General features: G+C 45.9%; 1 protein-coding gene across 2 annotated transcripts in view; it reads left to right on the plus strand.

Moving 5' to 3' along the window:
* The window catches only part of LOC120034655 (KAT8 regulatory NSL complex subunit 1-like), a 73,635-nt gene that overhangs the window by 43,791 nt on the left and 5,136 nt on the right, over nucleotides 1–24,708 (plus strand). For both annotated transcript variants that reach the window (XM_038981254.1, XM_038981246.1), the window contains exons 3-12: nucleotides 12,858–12,999; nucleotides 13,636–13,728; nucleotides 14,335–14,435; nucleotides 15,759–15,957; nucleotides 20,205–20,376; nucleotides 21,751–21,942; nucleotides 22,790–22,972; nucleotides 23,312–23,478; nucleotides 23,625–23,749; nucleotides 24,135–24,192. In XM_038981254.1, coding sequence (XP_038837182.1) covers nucleotides 12,858–12,999; nucleotides 13,636–13,728; nucleotides 14,335–14,435; nucleotides 15,759–15,957; nucleotides 20,205–20,376; nucleotides 21,751–21,942; nucleotides 22,790–22,972; nucleotides 23,312–23,478; nucleotides 23,625–23,749; nucleotides 24,135–24,192 — 1,432 coding nt within the window. The remainder of the gene's footprint in view (nucleotides 1–12,857; nucleotides 13,000–13,635; nucleotides 13,729–14,334; nucleotides 14,436–15,758; nucleotides 15,958–20,204; nucleotides 20,377–21,750; nucleotides 21,943–22,789; nucleotides 22,973–23,311; nucleotides 23,479–23,624; nucleotides 23,750–24,134; nucleotides 24,193–24,708) is intronic.

Raw genomic sequence — 24,708 nt, forward strand, 5'->3', positions numbered from 1 at the left:
CGGCCCAGGCCACGGTCTGGTGTCCCAGCAGCACACATTCTGTCTCTCTGTTCACCAAGAAACACAACGCCGGCCGGGGAAGTCAGCACAGAGAAGGTCCCGGGAATATCAGAGCACAGAGAATTGTTGCCTGGGTATTGCATCGAGTTATCTGTATTTAGTGCCCCACCCCCTTTTTTCCCCTGGAAAGCAGCTGTGCTTCTCCTTGTATGGATCGAAGCTTCCATGTGTGTTTTATTAGCAAAGAAAATGGTAAATCCTTTCCAGGAAGCCAGGCGCTAAAAAACAAACAAACATGACGCCGAATTTTAGTTTCCTGTTCCTTTCTCTCGCTGGGAACACACGAACTCAGCAAATAAAGAAACGTCCCCTTTTCAGGACCCTGTCTTTTAAAGATAATTCGTAAAAATCGAATTAACTTCACAGATCTTCATTGTAAAGGGTTTAAACACTGTTTCCCATGCTTGTTCAATGAACCATAAACAATTAATGAACATGCACCTGTGGACCGGTCATTAGAACACTAACAACTTACAGACGGTAGGTAATTAAGGTCACAGTTATGAAAACTTAGGACACTAAAGAGGCCTTTCTACTGACTCTGAAAAACACCAAAAGAAATATGCCCACGGTCCCTGCTCATCTGCGTGAAGGTGCCTTAGGCGTCTCACAGTACGGACATTGAATGCCTAAGACAGCGCTACAGGGAGACAGGATGGACAGCTGATTGTCATCCCAGTGGCAGACCACGTGTAATAACACCGGCACAGGATCGGTACATCTGAACATCACACCTGCGGGACAGGTCCAGGATGGCAACAACAACTGCCCGAGTTACACTAGGAATGCACAATCCCTCCATCAGTGCTCAAACTGTCCGCAATAGGCTGAGAGAGGCTGGACTGAGGGCTTTAAAAAAAAAAATATATATTAAAAAATCACCTTTATTTAACCAGGTAGGCCAGTTGAGAACAAGTTCTCATTTACAACTGCGACCTGGCCAAGATAAAGCAAAGCAGTGCAACACAAACAACAACAACACAGAGTTACACATGGAATAAACAAAAGTACAGTCAAGAACACAATAGGGGGAACAGTCTATATACAGTGTGTGCAATTTAGCAAATTAACACTGGAGTGATAGATGTGCAGATGATGTGCAAGTAGAGATACTGGTGTGCAAAACAGTAAATAAAAACAATATGGGGATGAGGTAGGTAGATTGAATGGGCTATTTACAGATGAGGTGTGTACAGCTGCAGCGATCAGTTAGCTGCTCAGATAGCTGATGTTTAAAGTTATTGAGGGAGATATGACTTCAACGATTTTTGCAATTCGTTCCAGTCATTGGCAGCAGAGAACTGGAAGGAAAGGTGGCCAAAGCAGGTGTTGGCTTTGGGGATGACCAGTGAGACATACCTGCTGGAGCGCGTGCTACTGTTCTACTGGTGGGTGTTATCGTAACCAGTGAGCTGAGATAAGGCAGAGATTTACCTAGCAAAGACTTATAGATGACCTGGAGCCAGTGGGTCTGGCGACGAATATGTAGCGAGGGCCAGCCGACGAGAGCATACAGGTCGCAGTGGTGGGTGGTATATGGGGCTTTGGTGACAAAACGAATGGCACTGTGATAGTCGGCATCCAGTTTGTTGAGTAGAGTGTTGAAGTCTATTTTGTAAATTACATCGCCAAAGTCGAGGATCGGTAGGATAGTCAGTTTTACGAGGGTATGTTTGGCGGCGTGAGTGAAGGAGGCTTTGTTGCAAAATAGGAAGCCGATTCTAGATTTAATTGTGGATTGGAGATGCTTAATGTGAGTCTGGAAGGAGAGTTTACAGTCTCGCCAGACACCTAGGTATTTGTAGTTGTCCACATAAGTCAGAACCGTCCAGAGTAGTGATGCTAGTCCTCACCATACATCACGGTGTGTCGCATCATCGGACTGAGCTTGTTGTCATTGCAGGCAATCTCAATGTTGTGCGTCACAGGGAAGACATCCTCCTCCCTCATGTGGTACCCTTCCTGCAGGCTCATCCTGACATGACCCTCCAGCATGACAATGCCACCACGCACAGAACAAGCAGTATGGCAGATTTCCTGCAAGACAGGAATGTCAGTGTTCTGCCATGGCCAGCAAAGAGCCCGGATCTCAATCCCATTGAGCACGTCTGGAACCTGTTGGATCGGAGGGTGAGGCCTAGGGCCATTGCTCCCCAGAAATGTCCGGGAACTTGCAGGTGCCTTGGTGGAAGAGTGGGGTAACATCTCACAGCAAGATCTGGCAAATCTGGTGCAGTCCATGAGGAGATGCACTGCAGTACTTAATGCAGCTGGTGGCCACACCAGATACTGACACTTACTTTTGATTTTGACTCCCCCTTTGTTCAGGGACACATTATTCCATTTCTGTTAGTCACATGTCTGTGGAACTTGTTCAGTTTATGCCTGTTGAGTCTTGTTATGTTCATACAAATATTTACACGTGTTAAGTTTGCTTAAAATAAATGCCGTTTACAGTGAGAGGACGTGTTTGTTTTTGCTGAGTTTATTCCAGAATCCTGACAACATATTCCAGAACCATGACAGTTTTTTAAATCTGTGTTCCAGCATTCCTCAGCTGCCTGGTTACATCAGATGAGACAGGGAGCCATGTGACCTTCAGGGGTTAGATCTGTCTCCTTCCCCAGATAGGAAGGAATCCTCAACCTTGTTCTATAACAAATATTTTATTTTCCGGTGGAGTTCAGCCCTCAAAACAGTGTGCAGAAAAAGGAATTCATATGCAAAAATCATTGTCTGAATAATCAAGTAATTATATGTTATGAACTTAGAAAATATGTAAACCAGATGTGTCCTACCTTTTGGTAGGGTTGTAAAAACAAGCCTTGTTGTATTGTCTGGGTCTGTGCCCCAGTTAAATCATCCACAATTGTTTACAGGACTTCCAAATGCAGTATTCTGCTATTCTTCCCGACTTATCTCCTCTCTGCAAGACAATGATCCCCCCATTGCAGTGAGGTCAAGAATGATACCACTCTCTCCTCCTCTCCCATCCGGCCCAGTTTAGAACCTGTGGAATATGCTGGTCCAGGGTGGTGTCCCAAATGCCACCCTATTCCCATATAGTGCACTACTGTTAACGTCAAAAGTAATGCACTATGTAGAGAAAAGGATGTCATTTGGGACGTAGGTCAGGTTTTTGGTTGGCTGGTAGTTTTGTCTCACGGTGTCTATAGAGTCAGGTCTGTTATCAGGGAACCCAGAGAGGAGCCTATCAGCCTGGCCTGCCTGGTCCATACGCATTCGTCATACAACCGGAGTTATTTACTTGTTCTACTGCCTTATCTCCCACACCAGTGGGCTAATAGTGGGGGGAAGAGAGAATGGAGGCTGGGGTAGGGGAGAGAAGGTTTGTGGGAGGGGATAGAGAGTATGGGGCGGGTTTTGCGTATGGGGGAGGGGGTGAAGTGGTCACTTGTTCGGGCGGGCATCCAACCATGTGTTCCCCAATGAAAAGGAGCAACATTGTGGAAATGTGCCTATAGGCAGAAATGTGGAGAGGGATGGTGGGGGCTGGGGGTGTGCGAGTGCAGAGGTGTATGGATAGGGTACTTTTGTGTGTGTATAGGGCCCCCTTCAGAAATCGAGCATGCTGTCAGATTGGCAAGCCAGGCGAACTTGAAGCCAGCCTACTTTTAAAGTTGCTTCTGTCTGGCTGTGTAACAGAGTTAATATACTATACATGGTGGATCAACATCCAGTCAAAATAATTTAGTACTATGATCACTGTTCACTTTGAAATGTAGACAATTTTCTGTTGAAATGTAGACAATGCCACTGTTGGATTGCATTTCGATTGTGGACATTGTTGTCCTTGTAGAGGAGACTAAGCTGAAATGGCAAGAAGCTGCGGTATGCAGGACATGAGAGCTTACCATTCTCACATAAACCCCTTCTGATTCACAGATGGTCTTAATCGCACAATATACAGTGCCTTCAGAAAATATTCACTCACCTTGACTTTTTCCACGTTTTGTTGTTACAAAGTGGGATTAATAACCCCTTAAGGTCGATGTCCGCGCCCTGCGGAAGTCTAATTGGCATATTAAATGTTAAAAAGCCCATAAAATTCTGTCAGTTTAAGCTAGAGAGACGTTTGTTTGCATGGGATGTGTCTCGATCCACCGTGTCTGCAGTGAAAGGTGACTGAGCTAGATAGAGCATTGTATACGCACAAAGGTAATTTTTCTCAAATTTTGGGCACAAATTTGTTTACATCCCTGTTAGTGAGGATTTCTCCTTTGCCAAAATAATCCATCCACCTGACAGGTGTGACATATCAAGAAGCTGATTAAACAGCGTGATCATTACACAGGTGTACTTTGTGCTGGGGACAGTAAAAGGCCACTCTAAAATGTGCAATTTTGTCAGACAGCACAATGCCACAAATGTCTCAAGTTTTTAGGGAGTGTGCAATTGGCATGCTGGCTGCAGGAATGTCCACCAGAGCTGTTGCCAGAGAATTTAATGTTAATTTCTCAACCATAAGCCGCCTCCCCTGTCATTTTAGAGAATTTGGTAGTACGTCCAGACCACGTGTATGGCGTCATGTGGGCGAGCGGTGTGCTGATGTCAACGTTGTGAACAGTGTCCCATGGTGCCGGTGAAGTTATGGAATGGGCAGGCATAAACTACGGACAACAAACACAATTGCATTTAATTGATGGAAATTTGAATGCACAGAGATACCTTGACGAGATCCTGGGGCCCATTGCCGTGCCGTTCATCCACCGCCATCACATCAGGTTTCAGCATGATAATGCACGGCCCCGTGTCGCAAGGTTCTGTACACAATTTCTAAAAGCTGAAAATGTCCCAGTTCTTCCATGGCCTGCATATTCACCAGACATGTCACCCATTGAGTATGTTTGGGATGCTCTGGATTGAGGAAGCCATTGGAAAAGGAATCTGGTTGATACCCCTTTAAATGGAAGAAAGACAGGCCAGGAAACACAGATAAAAAATAAAATAAATATCACTTCCGGGTTAGATTTTCTATGTTTTTCGCCTGCAGAATCAGTTTTGTTATACTCACAGACAATATTTTGACAGTTTTGGGAACTTTGGAGTGTTTTCTATCCTAATCTGTAAATTATATGCATATTCTACGATCTGGACCTGAGAAATAGTCCGTTTACCTTGGGAACGTTATTTAAAATAAATAAAATAAAATAAAAAAAATAATAATAATCTGACCCCTAGCGTCAAGAGGTTAAAGGAGTTCCCACATATGCTGAGCACTTGTTGGCTGCTTTTCCTTCACTCTGCGGTCCAACTCATCCCAAACCATCTCAATTGGGTTGAGATCGGATGACTATGGAGGCCAGGTCATCTGATGCAGCACCATCACTCTCCTTGGTCAAATAGCCCTTACACAGCCTGGAGGTGTGTTTTGGGTCATTATTCTGTTGAAAAATAAATGATAGTCCCACTAAGCGCAAACCAGATGTCATGGCATATCGCTGCAGAATGCTGTGGTAGCCATTAAGTGTGCCTTGAATTCTAAATATATCACTGACAGTGTCACCAGCAAAGCACCATCACACCACCTCCATGCTTCACAGTGGGAACCACACATGCCGAGATCATCCATTCTCCTACTCTGCATGAACTGTAGAATGGCGCCGGAGAAGATGGCTGACGTTTTACGTGCTCCTAACCAACTGTGCTATTTTGTTAGTTTTTTTATCGTTGTTTAACTTATTTTTGAACTTATTTTGTACATAATGTTGCTGTTACTGTCTATGACCTAAAATAACTTCTGGACATCAGAACAGCGATAACTCGAACTGAAAGAACCATTTTCCTTTAACGAGTCAGACGCAAATTATATACCGCTTTCTTGGGAACAGGCCCAAATCCCCACCATTTGCGTGAAGAAAAGACGGAGAAAAGGGGGGCAGAGGTCAGGCCGCTTTCTGAGAATTCGTAGGCGAGCGAGTAAACCCCCACTGCCATCCGTTCTATTGGCCAACATACAATCAATGGAAAATAAAATCGATAACCTACGATCAAGATTATCCTATCTACCAATATGTGCCCTTTGCGAGGCATTGGAAAACCTCCCTGGTCTTTGTGGTTGAATCTGTGTTTGAAATTCACTGCTCGACTGAGGGACCTTACAATTATCTGTATGTGTGGGGTACTGAGATGAGGTAGCCATTCCAAAATCATGTTAAACACTTATTGCACACACAACTGCAACTTTATTATGTGACTTCTTTCACATTTTTACTCCTGAACTTATTTACGTATGCCAAAACAAAAAGGTTGAATACTCACTGACATTTCAGCTTTTCAATTTTAATGCATTTGTAAAAATGTCCAAATACATAATTGCACTTTTGATACTATGGGGTATTATTAAATCTTTCATCTTTAATAATAGCTTTTATCAAAGGCTCTCACTATCCTTCATCACTTGGTCTAAACATACTTTTATATAGTAGAGGAATATGTAGGCCTGAGGCTTGTAAGTCATTGTAGAGGATTGGCCCACCCTTGATCTGACCTCATTATAAAACATGTTTTGAAGGGACAATCTGGGATTCAAACAGCAAAGCCACTGTTTCAATGGCTGTAGGCCTATATCATTAATTTAAACCACATATATTGCCCTTTTTTAAGCCATGTTTCCCTGTTAGTGCTTTTAGCATGTTGGTCAAATAATATTGTATATTTCACATGCTTCGTAAACAACCGGTGTAGACTAACAGTGAAATGCTTAGTTACGGGCCCTTCCCAACAATGCAGAAATAGTAATAAATACACAATGAGTAACGGCAACTTTGCTATATACATGGGTTACCAGTACCGAGTCGTTATGCAGGGGTACGAGATAATTGAGGTAGTAATGTACATATAGGTAGGGATAAAGTGACTAGGCAACAGAATAGACCAACAGTAAAAGCAGCGCATGTGATGAGTCAAAAGGGTCAATGTAGTTAGTCTGGGTAGCTATTGGTTAACTACTTAACTAACTATTTAGCAGTCTTATGGCTTGGGGGTAGAAGCTGTTCAGGGTCCTGTTGGTTCCAGACTTGGTGCATTGGTACCACTTTCCGTGCGGTAGCAGAGAGAACAGTCTATGACTTGGGTTGCTGGAGCCTGACCAGTTTTAGGGTCTTCCTCTGACACTGCCTAGTATAGAGGTCCTGGGTGGCAGGAAGCTCGGCCCCAGTGATATACTGGGCCGTACACACTACCCTATGTAGCGCCTTGTAGCCGGATGCCAAGCAGTTGCCATACCAAGCGGTGATGCAGCCAGTCAAGATACTCTCAATATTGCAGTTGTATTACTTTTTGAGGTTCTGAAGGCCCATGCCAAATTTCTTCAGCCTGCTGAGGGGGAGAGGCGTTGTAATGCCCTTTTCACGACTGTATTGGTGTGTGTTTGGACCATGATAATTAATTCCTTAGTGATGTGGACAGCGAGGAACTTGAAGCTCTGGACCTGCTCCACTACAGCCCTGTGGATGGGGGCGGGCTCTTACCCTTCATTTCCTGTAGTCCATGATCAGCTCCTTTTGTCTTGATGATATTGAGGGAGAGGTTCTTGTCCTGGCACAACACTGCCAGGTCTCTGACCTCATCCTCATCAGGCCCACCGTCGTGTCATCTGCAAACTCATTGAGGGTGTTGGAGTCGGACCATTCAGAAGAGCCCTGGTTAGCTCCCGGTATTTTTCCAGCCGGAATGGAATGGGTTTGTAAATGCCCTTCCCAGACTTCTTCATTCCTTGCCCTCTTCTCTTTCACCAGCTTCTCTTCTCTCGGCTCCTCACTCCACTACTCCCCCTCTCCCTCAATTTTTTTCCGCCTCCTCACTCACTCCCTCCCTCCGCCTCTCGCCTTGCTCTTTCACTCCCGCCTTCATGCTGCGCCATGAAGGCTAGTCATGTGACAGGGGAGGTGGGCGGGATCTTTTTTTTCTCTCTCTCTTCCAGCACATCAAACCCTTTGTTCTCCACTAAACCCTGCCCGTAGACACACACACACACACACACACACACAGGCTGACTGGAAGAAGTGCTTTCTCTTCCTCTCTCCTCCCTCCCTCTCGCTCTTTTGTCGCTGCTAAAAGCAGCATGTGGATCCTGGCTCATCCCACACTGCTAATGGCATTTAGATATGCTCATGTATTTTAAAGAAGTGTTGGGTGATTTTTCTCCCCATGCGCTTGCTCCGTTCCCTTTAATAGTCTGATGTTATTTCCTTTGACGGTTCGGTCCCTGTTACCTCAGCGACCATGACGATTACCACCCGCTTTTTATATCCTGTGTTTTTGTTTTGCCTCACTGCTCGCTGTGTTCATTTCCTGGTTGGGCGGGCTTCTCGTTTGTGTGTGTGTGTGTGTATACTACTGACTGACAGATGTAAGCTTCTGGCTGACTTCTGACGATATCTGTAGTATTCATCAAGTGTTTTTTCACATAAATCATAAGGCATTTGGTTTAATGTTGGAGTGGTGGGCTTGGTTTATGTTTGAGTGCTATATTGAGCATGAGATTCCATTTAATTTCTGTGGTTTACCAGCTAGCCATCATCTGGTGGTCTGGCAATCCTTTACTATGGACATTACTACTGTCTAGCCACACACACACACACACACTACGAAACAGTAGAGCTGTGGCGTTACCATTATCGCAATATTTTGTCCATGCCAAAAATTCAAATGCGACGCAAATCAAACTCTTTGGTCCTTTAAAAACCTGCTGTATGGAAAAATAAAAACGAGTATCGTGGTACTGGTATCGTCTCGGCCTTGCAAAACAGCTCCCATTCCTAGGTGAGAGCAGAGTAGAGACAGGTGTTAATGACTCACCCTAGGTGAGAGGACAGGACCCCACTCTTCAAGGTCACACACACTTTTCTACCACAAAGCCAGCCATACTCCATATTGACGTTACTCTGGATTTCTTCTCAATGCCAGGCAGTGTATCCTTATCTTTCCGCCAGGGCTTGTTTCACGCAGACACGGCCTCCCAGAGCTGTGTGACCCCTCTGTGTGTGTCTCTGAAGTCAGGCCTCTCAGACACAGGAAGTGTATCAAATCCATATTTTTTTTTTGTCACATGCTTCGTAAACAGGTCTAGACTAACAGGAAAATGCTTACTTACTGGCCCTCTCCCAACAATGCAGAGAAATAAAATAGTGAAATAATAGAAAAGTAATAACACATAATAATAAATACACAATGAGTAACGATAACTTTGCTATATACCCAGGGTGCCAGTACCGAGTCGATGTGTAGGCGTACGATGTAGTTGAGGTAGATATGGACAAATAACTAAGAATAAAGTGACTAGGCAACATGATAGATGATGAGCAGCAGCCGCAGAGTGTGTGATGGATGGATCTATAAGAGGGAGCCTCACCAGAGAGGATGGCACATGGCCACTTAATCTCTCCTCTCTGGCCGAGGGGAGACGAGTCCCAGACCGCGTGCACGCAACTGAGAATGTCAGCTAAAAGTCGAAAGAGAAAAGCGAGTGACTCAGTGGTACTACATGTTTGGTAGCTACTAATCCACGGTGTGTGTTTAGTGAATATCAGAGATGGAGATTGGCACTTGTTTTCCTGATGGCCATCACACAGAGAATTGTATTACAGTATTGTCAAAGTCCAAGGAAGAGGCCTGTTTTATGCCGGACGCCCTCGCCGGCTCTGAGCGCTTATTGAAACGAGTCGTGGATAAATGTAAAATGTATTTAAATGGCTTGTTATAGGTTTAAGAACCTCGGCGGGGTTTCTGGAAGTCTGCAGGGGCACTTCACATGCCCTCTGTGAGAGTGTTGTTATTACACACACATCGTGTTTTATGTGGGAGAGACTTCTTGTCGGAGCTCCTGTCCTGGCGTTTGTTTTTTAGATTGTACTTGGGTGTTTCTGTGAACGTCGGTGTTATTGGTTATCCCTGTACTGGTGCTTTTCCACTGAGACTAACCCCTACACCAGTAGGTTGCCAGTGTTTTATGTTAATGTGAGCTCTAGTGTAATTGTTTCCATCAGGAATGCGACACTAAGACTTGGGGCGAGCAGAACCAGCAACCTCTGCATCATTCAAGACGGTCTCTCTCTCCCTCCCCCCGCTTGCTCGCTCTTGCTCTCACTCTCTCTCTGTGTGTGTGTGTGTCTTGTGTGATGGAGAGAGAGAATGTGATTGTGGCTACTTCCTGTATTCCTGCTTCCTGTTCCTATGTGGATCACAGACAGGAGCGGGGGACTCATTGTGTCGCTTTAGCAACAGGCAGGCAGCAGCCAAAACTCCTCCCTCTGTCCCTTCCTCTCTCTCTCACCCTCCCTCTCCACATCCCTACTACACCCAGTATTGTCCCTCTGTCCCTCTCTCTCTCCATAGCCCTACAACGCATGGTTCATTCTCTCGCCCCTTCACTGCCCCTGTTGGTTGACTGTAGTACTGCAGTACATTGCGTACTGCCCCTCCCCCACACTCACCACAGCCCCATGTGGAATTTTTTTAATTGAAAAGAAGAGACTTGGGGTACAAAAAAGCACTCTAAATTTAAAATGAACAGGAAAACTGTGGACTCAGGGGTCCTGGTTCAGATTTGTGTTTGGTTTTTACAGGAAGAGTTAATTGTTTCTCTCTTATAACTTGTCTTTGGTTCCCCGTCACCTCCCTCCCCGCAATGTCCTTGTTTATAGGTCCATGTGTGCTTTATTGCTAATCAGAATATAAAATACAGCATCTCTGAGTAGCTGATTATTCAGTCTTCTGAAATCCTCCCATATGTTTTTGCTCACTGGCTACCTTTATGGAACTGGCCACGTCACACTCCAGGCTTATTTTCCTGTATCACACTAACCTTGGAAATGGGAGGCTGCCTTACTTTCCTTTACAGGTGTGTGTGTGTGTGGTGTGCTAATTTTGTCTGCATGTGTGCTATTTAAGAGAGGGAGTATACATACATTTTCTCACATCATTTTATCATGTCTTTTTTTCCTGGAGGAACTGTGAAGAGAATGGTGTATTTATATCCAGCCGTCATGAAAAGGTGTGTGTGCAAGTGTAGACAGGCGACGCTTTGGAGCGTTCATCTGAATGTATGACATGAAATCTGAGTCTTGGAAATACATTTTACATTGCCACATTCTGAAAACAGCCTATTTTGCTGTACTAGGCCTACGTTTTCCTCCTAGGCTTAAGCCTCTTTGTGTCTGTATAAGAGATTCTGGGCGCCAGAACACAGCCCCTTCTAAACAAAAAGTGACCTTGTTCGGTTGGTCTGTATTGATTATTGATAGCTGTAAAGAGGGTGAGAATGAAAGCCGTAGGGGGGTGGGTGTTTGGGAGAGTATTGAACCAGCGGCCCTGTCCCAAGTTGCATCCTGTCCCCTATGTAGTTCACTGCTTTTCACCAGAGCCCTATGGGCCATGGTCAAAATGAGTGCACTAAATGGGGAATGGGGTGCCATTTTGGACGTACACCTAGTGTGTGGTGAGAGGTTGTCCTCTAAATTCCAGTCAGAGTAGATGAGGAGAGGGAGGAGGGAGAAAAATGGTGGTGGAGGAGGAGGGCCTGTAGCAACAGAGGCCTCACTGGTCTCCAGCCATCTCACCAGACTGATAGGAAAGTGGGTTATGTAACGTTGGCTCTATAGAAAGAACATAGCAGCCCTCTCTTTTTGTCTCTCGCTCTCTCTCTCTACATGCCCCTGCACTTTTTCCATTTCTGTTCATCTCTTTTCCCTACCCTCTCTCTTACCCCCATTGCACTGATTTCTTGCCCTCATTGTCCCTGTCGCCCCCCTCCCACCCTCGTTTCTCTGTCTCTCTCCCTCCCGGGACAGAGTGTGATCGAGGGTAATCTTGAGTCATTTCACAGAGTTCACAGAGACCTCTTCCTACCCGAAATGTCCTTCGCTCACAGCTCCATCATGTGGAACTCTTGGCTTGAACACAGCACATTCAGGGTAGGGGAGGCTACTACTAGGCGTGCAGGCCCAGGTGTAGAACACATGAGAAGGGGTTCGGTGGAAAGGTGCCAGCTACAGTTTTGTAACTAGGTACATGGCGTGCTGCTGCTGCTATTGAAACGTAAGAAACACAAACTAAGTCGAGCAGCTCGGGGAGCCAAGAGAAAGTGCCTATTTTAATTAGACTAAATGTCATCAGTCACTGGGGGACTGGAAGTGTGTGTTAGGCATGGGCATTTGATTTCACTGTTCAAATAATATCCCGAATGTTTTACTTCAATGGCGACTTGTTTGCGTGACTCAGGAAAGGTGGTACACTTTGCTTGTTGGAGGGAGAGGGATTTTCCATTGATTAGAAATCTCCCACTTCACTTGCTTCACATGGAGCCTCTGACTGTAAGCTGTTTTGATTGACCTACCAATCGCAAGCTAGACGTGTGAAGTGCCTATAGGCTACCGGTGCCTCTTGTTTGTGGTGCGCATTCACAGACCTGTTGTTTTATTATAATTTCGAATGGCATGATCTGCCCTGGAATGTAGCAATGTCACATAGATAATTAAATACAATTTTAAACAAATGTCATTTTTTTTTTTAAATAAACTTGTAAGTAACCGAATACTAACGCCCGTTCTAACAAATAACCGTGCCCATCCCGTATGTGTGTGATGGCTTAGATGTAATAAGGAAAATCGCCCCTTTGCTTCATTCCAAAAGGCCTGGTCACTGACCTCGGAACCCTCACTGACCTTCCTCCATACAAGCAATCACACTTCCCACACACAATCTCTCTCACACGGACACCCCCTTCTCTCCTGCCTCTGCTCTGACCCTGTCCTCCTCCTCTCTCTGCCCTACAGATGGAGACGTGCGGAGGGGCGCTACGCGGTGGATAGGGCCTCCATAGTCAGCCACTGGAACTGGCTGCAGGCCCACGTGTCTGACCTGGAGTACCGCATCCGCCAGCAGACGGACATCTACCGTCAGCTCCGCTCCAACAAGGTCAGCACCACCACAAAAAAATACAACCCTGGGTCTTAACTCTGATTATGATTATTATTTTTAAAGTAATTCAATGTTTCTCTATGGTCAGCACCCTCAGTCTCAGCCTCCTGGGTTGCCCTGGCAACAAGCCCAAGAGTGGAGGGGAGGGGGCGGACCTGGTGAAAGTCATGATGTCATTGGTAGATGGGGGGGGGGTGTAGAAGCATGTCACGTGACCTAACATGTCTCTCGCACCCCACGCTCAAAGTAACTCTGCTCACACCTCAACGACGGATGAGAAAAGTGGGAACGCTTTTCTATTCTGTTCGTATCAAGAGTGTGTTGCGCACCTCGATACCTCTGACATGTCTGTCTGCTTTTATCCCTCACTCTCTTCCCCACTCTTATCCTCTGCTTCTCCCTCTCTTTCTTTCTCTCACTTCATCCATCCATCCATCCATCAGTGATTTCCCAGTGGAATATCTTAGTCTTCCTGGTTAAATTTCTAGCAAATTGCTTCAACAGCTTGTTCATGGTGCCCATTGTCTGTGGCTACACCAAAACCAGTTACTTTGGTGCAAAGCCACTGTTACCTCTGGTGTTATGAATCAGAAGGACTGAAGAGCTCACCCTGGCCTATCTGCGCTCTCGTAGGGTTCCATAATGCTGGCAGAGACCTCCCTCTTTGACGTGTCACCCGAGGACGGGGAGGTGAAGGCGGAGCCTGTTGGTTGCCCGGTAATGCAGGTAAATGAGTCTGACGATGTAACTGTCCAATCAGATCCTCAACAAGCCTGTGCTTTAATTTCTTAGACATCAACTCGCGTATCCTATTCATGCCCTCATTTTAGGTGAATATGTCCACAGTTCAGTTAGTACTACATCCTCTTAAGTAATGTAGTATGATGTACTGTATCAAAGAGAAAGGGAGCGCAAATGCGACTTTTCCACTTAGCGTGGTCCCTCCCTACCAGTTCAGAGGAGAAAGAAGGGAGAGGGAGGGAGAGGGGACAGCGCTCAAGATGGCACCCTGGCACTGTGCCCAAAATAGAGAGATTGGAACAAGACTCGCCCACAGAACCCCAACCAGCCTCCGGGACTTGGTAGGGTGGGAGGAGGGACTACCATCTCAGGAAGAGGAGGGGGAGGTCCCAAAACAGTGGTGGTCTTTGTTTTGTCATGCCAAGTAGCGTTGACCTTTCTATCCATTCAGTTGTGACCCGAGGAATTCACTAGGAGGTCGTTCAACTGTTCTGGGCTAGGCTGTAGTGGAAGGGAGTTGAGGAGAGTGGGTTGGAAGAGTTTAGAAGGGGAGTTCCATGGTAGCCGTGCCAACCTTGTCTTTGGTTCCAGGAGTGCGGCTCAGACGGTGGGGCGGAGGGTCCCGGATCCGTGGAAACAAGCCTGAGGAAAGGGTGCGCGTCCGGGAGACAGGTCAACGGGATCATCAACAGGTACGACACAACCGAATGAACCCTCTTACCCGCCCAGTTGGTGTGTGTCCTGCAGGAATCCCAACCATTCTATGCCAACCACTGTGTCTGAACAAAGGGGTGGGTGGGGACATGATCCATGTGGGAATTGCAGCTGCTCACTGTCTTTCCCAAATATACTACAGGGTTTGTACACACAGCACGTGTTCATGCTGCAGCCGTTGTTTTCCTCTAGTGGAATGCAGAACTGTGAATGGAAGTTATTTGTGTCATACTTAAATAATCATTCTGTCACCGAGTAATACGTATTCACACTCATTATAGTGATACATGGGATGGGCGTTTCCTCCCATACTGTTACATTGAGACCTACCAAATAAGCTACTCAGTGGACGATCAAAACATAAATCCATAATGAACATAATCAGAAGTAGTAATATACAGACTCATGTATTGCAATGTTGATGAGTGACTGTCCCTCCCTTCCCTCCAGCTTATGTCATGGGTCTATAGACCTACATTGTCCATATGTATTAGTGCTGAGCGATTAACCAACATTTCTGTTATTTTTCGGTTTTTAAACAACTAGTTGATGCGACAACGGTTCAATTATTTGAATTCCATTTTGTTCTGTTTTTCTGCGAGCTCAATGCGCACATTGCACAGTTTCTCTAGAAATAAATCTGATCCAGCCTGAACTATGCGATGCAGTAGGGAGTTGTAGTTTCCAACTGGCCAATATTGTAGTAAAACTACAAAGAGCATAATCCATTGTACATCTACTTGTTTGGTCTCTGTTTCTTTTATGCCTGCTGCACAAGAGCCAGAAGAATGCGTGATTGTGAGGGGATATAGAGAGCAGCTGTCGCTTTGAGGCATCTCTACCTGAAAATACATGATCTAAGTGATTGATAGTTGGCATTCAGTCGTCATAAAAGTATGCCTTGTTTACCTTGAGGAACTACAAAATAGTGATTTTTGTCAGAAAGTATTGGCAGCAGCTCTGTGTAGATGAGATGATGACTTGGAATGAAAGAATATATTCATCAAATGAAAAATAAATAATATACACCTGAAATATTTTATTGAAGTGATGTGAATAAATGATGCTTCATAAGTGATAAGCAGCCATGATGGGCCACACCATCATGGGACTTTTATGAATTGTTTTATTTTCTGTGTTACAGCATTCAACCCAAATAATCGAAAGCGAACCGACCTCAAAAAGCACTAATCACTCAGCCCTAATATTTATCAGCAGCTCGTGGATGTAGATTCACAGGGTTTCTCTGTCTTCTTTCGTGTAGCGTAGTATTGATGAGTGACTGTCCCTCCTCCCTCCAGCCTGCGGCCTGGCTCTCCCGAGGGTTCTGACCCGGAGGAGCAACTGAGGAAGCAGCAGCAGAACCAGCCCCCGTCCCAGCCCCAGCTACTGTGCTCCCCTCAGGATGACACGTGTGTGTCGGCCCGAACACGGCCCCTCCTCAGCTGCAAGAGACGACGCCTCGTCAGGCCCAGCACCGTCACCAACCTCAACCGCAAGGTTGGTGTGTGTGCACGCTTTACTGTGTGTGTGTGTAATATCGTTTTTCTGTTGGTGTGCTTTCACTGCTACATTGTCATATTGTGTTTTCAGTTTCTTTTTTTTTCTTTTTTTACTGGGTAGCGAATGGGTGTATTGTTTACTAGTATGACTGTCAGTGTTCTTGAACTACAGAGTGGTTGGCTGATATTTTGTCTGTGTATAGCCTATATACACTGCTCAAAAATAAAGGGAACACTAAAATAACACATCCTAGATCTGAATGAATGAAATATTCTTATTAAATACTTTTTTCTTTACATAGTTGAATGTGCTGACAACAAAATCACACAAAAACTATCAATGGAAATCAAATTTATCAACCCATGGAGTTCTGGATTTGGAGTCACACTCAAAATTAAAGTGGAAAACCACACTACAGGCTGATCCAACTTTGATGTAATGTCCTTAAAACAAGTCAAAATGAGGCTCAGTAGTGTGTGTGGCCTCCACGTGCCTGTATGACCTCCCTACAACGCCTGGGCATGCTCCTGATGAGGTGGCGGATGGTCTCCTGAGGGATCTCCTCCCAGACCTGGACTAAAGCATCCGCCAACTGGACAGTCTGTGGTGCAATGTGGCGTTGGTGGATGGAGCGAGACATGTTGTCCCAGATGTGCTCAATTGGATTCAGGTCTGGGGAATGGGCGTGCCAGTCCATAGCATCAATGCCTTCCTCTTGCAGGAACTGCTGACACACTCCAGCCACATGAGGTCTAGCATTGTCTTACATTAGGAGGAACCCAGGGCCAACCGCACCAGCATATGGTCTCACAAGGGGTCTGAGGATCTAATATCGGTACCTAATGGCAGTCAGGCTACCTCTGGCGAGCACATGGAGGGCTGTGCGGCCCCCCAAAGAAATGCCAACCCACACTATGACTGACCCACCGCCAAACCGGTCATGCTGGAGGATGTTGCAGGCAGCAGAACGTTCTCCACGGCGTCTCCAGACTCTGTCACATGTGCTCAGTGTGAACCTGCTTTCATCTGTGAAGAGCACAGGGCGCCAGTGGCGAATTTGCCAATCTTGGTGTTCTCTGGCAAATGCCAAACGTCCTGCACGGTGTTGGGCTGTAAGCACAACCCCCACCTGTGGACGTCGGGCCCTCATACCACCCTCATGGAGTCTGTTTCTGACCGTTTGAGCAGACATGCACATTTGTGGCCTGCTGGAGGTCATTTTGCAGGGCTCTGGCAGTGCTCCTCCTTGCACAAAAGCGGAGGTAGCGGTCCTGCTGCTGGGTTGTTGCCCTCCTACGGCCTCCTCCACGTCTCCTGATGTACTGGCCTGTCTCCTGGTAGCGCCTCCATGCTCTGGACACTACGCTGACAGACACAGCAAACCTTCTTGCCACAGCTCGCATTGATGTGCCATCCTGGATGAGCTGCACTACCTGAGCCACTTGTGTGGGTTGTAGACTCCGTCTCATGCTACCACTAGAGTGAAAGCACCGCCAGCATTCAAAAGTGACCAAAACATCAGCCAGGAAGCATAGGAACTGAGAAGTGGTCTGTGGTCACCACCTGCAGAACCACTCCTTTATTGGGGGTGTCTTGCTAATTGCCTATAATTTCCACCTTTTGTCTATTCCATTTGCACAACAGCATGTGAAATTTATTGTCAATCAGTGTTGCTTCCTAAGTGGACAGTTTGATTTCACAGAAGTGTGATTGACTTGGAGTTACATTGTGTTGTTTAAGTGTTCCCTTTATTTTTTTGAGCAGTGTATTATGTGTGTTTTTATAAGGATGTGCCATCTGCAATGTGTCCTTTTACGCATGGGTGGTGGATTGGTGTGTGTACATTTGTTTCACGGCTCGACATTACCGCGTGTCCAGTGCACGTAAAAATAAATATCAGACATGCAGAATATAGAATACTGTATGTTGTCCGGACGGACAAGTAAAAAATCGCAGTATCAAACAAATACTCAGGTCAGAATTGGACCAGAGTATCCTCCACATGCGTTGTTGTCCTCTGTTCTCCCAATGTATGCAGAGCGCCATCAGAATAGAATTATATTGCGTCTACAGGCGGGGTATGTCAATCACCTTTGAGATCAAAGCGCAGAACCACACTTAGCCACGTTTGTTCATCTTCCTTGCTAGTTAGTGAGTTATTTGCCCAGGTATAGCATGTTTTTGGTCAGCAAACAGGGTTCGTATTGTCATGCAAATCCTTGAAAAGTCATGGCGTGGGCATCACCTGGTGTGTTCCTGTGTGATTGGGTCCGAGGAGAGAGAGGGAGACATTTACAGCAGGTAGGCCTATAAAATAACGATAGACAACAGATAAACTGAAGAGCCAATTCAAAACATATGGTGTTGCCTGGCTAGTTAACTGTTTAGCTTAAAGCATCATATTAATGTCATTGTGGTGTTCGATGTCCTTAAAAAAAAGTTCCCGGCAGCACTCGTCGTGAATAATGAACGGGTGTGTTAGTAAACCAGAGCTAAATATTGCTGTTGTAAAACTGCCTCAAGCGCTCAAAAGAGTTGAGAAATAAATCTGACACATTTGGAAAGTTCTATTAAGCATTGGCCATGTCATTCTGACAACGTTAGAGTATGTGCATGATTGACCTAGCCCAAATGACAAATGATTCCCAATGCTGTCAGTTAGATCTCCACTGAAACCTGAATATTTTAGCCTTACAAGGCAGATAAACGTTTTTTTTAGTTGCCTTGCTTGAGGTAGCCAACCTTAGTCATTTGATCCCTGGTTCATTAAATTAGGAAAGTATGTTATAAAGACGGTGTGTAATTGTAATGTTGCAATGTTTTTTTTGTGGCCAACCATCCTCCAGGAGAGCCTTAAAGGGGCAGTGTTCTATTTTCAGACAGGCTTGCATATGCAAAGTAGCCTACTGGCAGAGGGTAGCCTACATTTTTGCGGTTCTCTGTATGGTAATAATAATGATAATTGTATTTTGTAAAGTGATTCCTTGCATCATACAACACAATTGTAAGTCTCCCCTTTGGCTCATGGTGTTACAGACCATAATTATTTGGGGTACAAGTGACTTGAGCTTTCGGACGAGTACAAAGTCAGTCCTACTTGTCCAAAGGGCAAGTGGCAAAAAAAAAAAAGTGAATGTATGCCGGTCTGTGTGTGTCTTGAGTTACAAGTGTGAAAGGACATGCGAGCGTCTGTGTTTGTACTAGCATTAAGTGTGATTACACGTGGGGAGTGTACGTGTTAGTCAATGTACTGACTACAGCATATGGGTTAGTGGTGAATGACCGCCAGCCCTCCACGCCAGTACATTTTAAGGATCTGCATTCGAACTCTCATAGTGAGAGAACACACCCTCGGTGTGTGTGTGTGTGTGTGTGTGTGTGTGTGTGTGTGTGTGTGTGTGTGTGTGTGTGTGTGTGTGTGTGTGTGTGTGTGTGTGTGTGTGTGTGTGTGTGTGTGTGTGTGTGTGTGTGTGTGTGTGTATAGGCTAGATGTCTTCTACCTCTGCATTCTCCGAGGACGTCTATTCCTTCATGTGAAGTGGCCTTGGAACAGGTGGCTAGTCTCCAACGACACAGGTAGGGCTCAACGCCGCAGACTCGTGTTCTGTTTAAAGCAGCGGCGTTATATCTCGGACTAGGAGGAGCTGCCTGACAGACGCCTACAATTCAAAGAGGTTTGACTGGACAGGGGGAGCTTATCCCAGATCAACACTCGTACTCTGTTCAGTAAAAGGAAACGCTGCCATAATGGGAGCGGGCTGTGAACAAGCTCTTTTCTCAGCTCCTAGCGCTTCAGATCGTTGTTAAACTAAACAGGAACTCTGGCTTATCTTGTTAAACCAGCCCGCCGCAGTTTCAAAGGCTTACCCTATACGTTATGGCAGGAAAAGCTACGCTTGTGGTGCTATGTATCTGTTTTTATTTCTTAAACAATTGAATCTGGTCTGATTTTGATTGCCTTACAAGAAGGCAGGCGTTGTAGAAAGTACCCATGTTTAATTTTTTAGAGACTTTAGACGCAGTGTTGATGTGCAACAGTATGTTGTTGTTGGAACGGGAATATGATGACTAGTTCTATCCGAGCTACTGCAGGTGATGGTTTCCCTCTGTTTACATGTTCCCCATGTGTCTGGATCTTACCCGTTTGCCCTTGTCGTTGCATTGAGAATTTGCACTCACTCGATTCCTTAGACCTACCTGGTTGAATAGGTTTAAAGAATCATCGCCCTCCCTCTCTTCTCCAGGGCCAGAGGCTGAGCGTACCGGGTCCTCGCTGCGGCTGCGAGGTCAACCCCCAGTGTATGACGTGTGGCGGCCGCACCCTCTCCTCCTCTGACGTCCAGTATGAGCGCCCTCTACTGGAGAGGCTGTCCCAGTTCGACCCCTGCGTGCACCCCATCCTCTCCCTCACAGACGGTAAGATTGATCGGTTGGTTGACGGATTGATTGAATTTGTTTGATCATAAAAATACATCCAAACCCCCTCATGCCGTTGTAGCTACGTGCACCACATCTTCTCTCTCACTGTTGTAAGTAGCTCTGCCCTCGTCATGCCCTGGGTCAAGGGCCAGGGGTTGCCTAACAAGGGACAGAGGTTGCTGTGCCATCTTGTGCTTGTTGGGTAGTGGAGCAGCATAGTTGGTTTATAAGTGATAACGATCCAGTATTGACTACTTAGGCGGACAACATTATATAGACTATTTTCTAGGCAGAATTTGAGCTGGAGCTTTGATGTATCGAGAACTTGCAGCACCACCAGCTTCAATCCAATCAAGGGGCTTTGTTCGACACATGTCATGTAGTGTGTATTTCATTCTGATTCTGCTTTCCACTAGTGAGCTCCCTCCCACACTTCTCTACTGCTGTAGTAAAGGCCTGTGGCCCGGGCCTGTAATGTGGGCCTGCCAGTGCTTAGATTAAAGGCAGGGGGAAGTAGGATGTAGAGTGCAGGATGAAAGCAGGCCAAATCCTCAGGGGGGTTGGCGGGGGTGGAGGGGCTTCTAGAGCTTCCAGTCTGAACCTGCTGAATTCCTCCCCCTGGTGGATTGAGGGAGAAATCCACTTTGACGCTCTGTCAAAGCACTGCTGCTCACTGCATCCACACTCGCCCTCTCTCTGTCCCAGATGTTCCTTTTCCACATGAGAGGAGCTAGCTAGCTAGGCCTGAGAGATGTGAAAGCGTCAAAAGTCTGCAGTGTAATGAGGTATAAAGGACTGGCTGGAGATGGATGGTGCAGTCAGAACTAGGTCAACTGGTGAGAGAGGGGATGGTTGGTGGTTGAGAAGGCAATGCAGTCTATGACCATGCAGTGCTTCTGTCTGTCTGTAGGTGGTAGCGAGGGGTCCAATATGGCTGCTGTAGCTGGCACACACAATGGCGTTGGCCTTTTTTTAATAGTGCACGGTTGATGGGGTTTGTAGTTTTTACACGTTTGATCTGATCTGTAGTTCCCCTAGAATCTACACCTATACAGTTCTCGATACCTGATTGGTGGTCTGTTTCTATTTTGCCAGTCCAATGTGCCCTGTTTAGGTGTAGGTAGGTTCATTTGAACATCTTGGTACATATGCAGAAACAAACGTACTATTTGATGTCATACAATGTAAAACACAAGTAAAAGGTAAGGATCAGCCGAACTATATGGACAGTGAATTATCGATACATCGTAAGTCATAAACAACCTAGTTTGAGAGCTCTTGCCAAGAGCTTATAAAGATTTGTATTATTTTTTTTTTACATTTATCTGCTGCTAACCACAAACCCCCGTCTCCCTCTGTGTGTTTGTGCAGACGTGACGATGAGTCTGCACCTGCAGCGCGTCCTCAAGTCCCACTGGAACAGCCGGCCGCTGGAGAAGATCAAACCCCTGAAGAAGCTCTCTCTGAAACACAAGCTTTCCGTGGGACGCCCCCACGACCCCTCCGCCTCCTTCACCCCCAAAGACAAACACAAGATGACCAACTCCCTCCTCTCCACAGTCCGTAAGTAAAGCCTCATCACCTCAACAAAAAAAACGAGGCTGATACTTTAAGCCAAGCACCGGGGTATTGCCTCCCAATGTGGAAGGCTCGTATAGCCATTTGTCCCTAAGCATGTTAATTTTCTACACCTTAAACGTTGTGTAACGCAACAGACCCAAATGTACACTGTAAGGCGACGTATAGGAAGGATCTCTTAGTTTTGCAAAGCTCTTAATATGATCGGTATTGGCTGTTCATATACCTGTGTAACAACACGAAACGTACGAGGCCCCACCAGCCTGACAATTCAGTCCCACATAACAAGCGTTTATTTTGTTGGTTACTCTGTAGTATTCAGGTGTGAGTGTGTGTGACCCAGCATTTCCTGGTAAATACAGTGACTCAGCTGCCCAAATGACAACGCGCTTTCCTCTGTGTATGATTTGAAGTAGCTGCGGTAGTTTTCTGCTTCAAATGCATGGACCCTGTTCAGAGAGCACAGATGGATGGAGCATGATACACTGATAATCATTTCATTACAATGTTACATAATCCAGAGCTCTGTAGCACAAGGTTAAAATATGTTTCTAAGCCAGTTTTGTTTGCATTTTTACGCTCACGCAGACCCACTCACAGACCGGGCTGAAAATATGACCGCTTTAGTGTTGTGGTGGAATCTACTTCATCAGGATGTTTTTACAGTCAATTAACACTGTTAGACAAAATCAGAAATATATATTGACTAGTCGTGGCTAAAGTAGAAAAATGTATTCATATAATATACAATACATCCCTTTGTGTGTGTGTGTGTGTGTGTGTACAAAACATACACACTGCGTAACCTACCATGTTGCTCCATCCTCACCAGGCCTGTCCCACCACAAGGTGCGTTCAGAGAAGCTACACAGGCAGCAGCTGGACAGCCTGCTGGGGTCCACCAAGCTGGAGGGCCACCCCCACTACCGAGGGGAGCGGAGCCACGGGCCCTACGACAAGAGCCACGCACGCAAGAGGCCCCGAGAACACTCAGTGTCACTGGACAGGATGGACAGTAAGTTGCCTACAGTCTGTTTATTTTCCTGTCTTTCCCTCTCCCTAAGCACCTGTCTCATAGCTTGAGCAGCTCAAATGAGTTCTGGGGGGTAGTTGTCGCACCGCTCAGACACCTCCACCGTTTTTCACTGTACGTTTGACCCTTTCCATATCGTTTAAACTTTTTATTCTTTATTCAGTATCCATTTTATCCCGTGTCAGTTACTGAATTTAAGGCTTGAGTACTTGAGAGATGGATTTATATCAATCAATCGGGAGGATTCCAGTGTATTTCATGAGATTTTTCTCTACTCTCTTATTCTTCCCCCATACTCGCTCTCTCTTGACCTTTCCTCAGACACCCCTAAGCTGTACCTGGATGGGGGCAGTCTGTGCCAGTCTCTATCTGCTGGGCTCCACACCCCCACCCACAGCTCCCTGCTCCGACAGCTGTCAGCCTCCTCAGAGACATGCTCCATGCCCTTCACCTCCTTCAACAGCAGCCTGAGGGACAACAGCACCCCGGTACGACACACACACAGCTGGCCTGTACAGCTGTGTGCGCATGCATGTACTATGTGATTGACACAATAATGGTGAAGTAATTTGTAGAAGTACTTTAGCAGTTGGCTTGACGGTGACTGACCCTGCTCCCCTTCTACCCCGTACAGCATCAGCCCATCCGCAGGAGGAGGGGAGAGAGCTCCTTTGACATCAACAACATCGTCATCCCCATGTCTGTGGCTGCCACCACCCGCGTGGAGAAACTGCAGTACAAAGAGATCCTCACCCCCAGGTACGCAAGACACAAAATGGCCGCCATGTCTACCTCGGCATGGGGAACTTGCCTAGAGTCAGGAAACTAAGCACAGATCCAGAGTCAGTTTGGGAATTTCCCCCATCTAATAGATTAAAAACGGTTAGGATGTGGGACTGTAATGCTGATCCCTAGATATGTCCAGAAGGGCAAATAGCAATTGTTAGGATATGATTTGGGAGACTGTAAACTGATCCTAAATCTGTGCCTAAGAGAGACTGCCCAGAGCTACGCACATCAGCTGTACACTCACTCACTTGAACACGCACACACACACACACACACACACACACACACACACACACACACACACACGTGGGTGGTGAATTACTGATGTATTAATTATCTGGCTTACATTTTGCAGTTGGAAGGAGGTTGACATTTGTGCTAAGCCAATCGCTGAGGAGGCTGACATTGAGGAGGTAAAAAATAATTTTTTCTTGGAATGACCTTTCCAGAATCTCAGTTGGTGTAGTTTACTGATGCAGACCAGAAGTATAATTTAGTTGTCCAAAGATGTCAAACATCTAGATGGAGCCGCCACCAACCTCCAAATAACTGCTTCGTTTTCACTGTATCACTCTAATGCAGTGCTCCTCAATTATTTTCTGTTACGCCCCCCCCCCCCCCCCCCCCCCCCCCCCCCCTAGGAAGAAGTAAACATTTCGCGCCCCCTAACTCTCCGACTGTAAATAGTATCATTTGTCTATAAAATTGTTATAAGTACACCTCTGCATAACATTGTATCCTTATTAACATTAAAGAAAAAGAAAAAAGAAAGAAATATAGATGAACTTACAACAAAGAATAACTTTATTAACATTGTTTTTTAGTCTGTAACAGAAAAGACTTAAAGTGCATCAATTTGCCTGAAATTTTAAAAATCCCTGCAAACACCAATGCAGTTCTCCCACTTTAGCCCATTCTCAGTCAGGAAG

Source organism: Salvelinus namaycush, chromosome 3 (genome assembly GCF_016432855.1).
Source record: "Salvelinus namaycush isolate Seneca chromosome 3, SaNama_1.0, whole genome shotgun sequence".
Classification (NCBI taxonomy): Eukaryota; Metazoa; Chordata; class Actinopteri; order Salmoniformes; family Salmonidae; genus Salvelinus; species Salvelinus namaycush.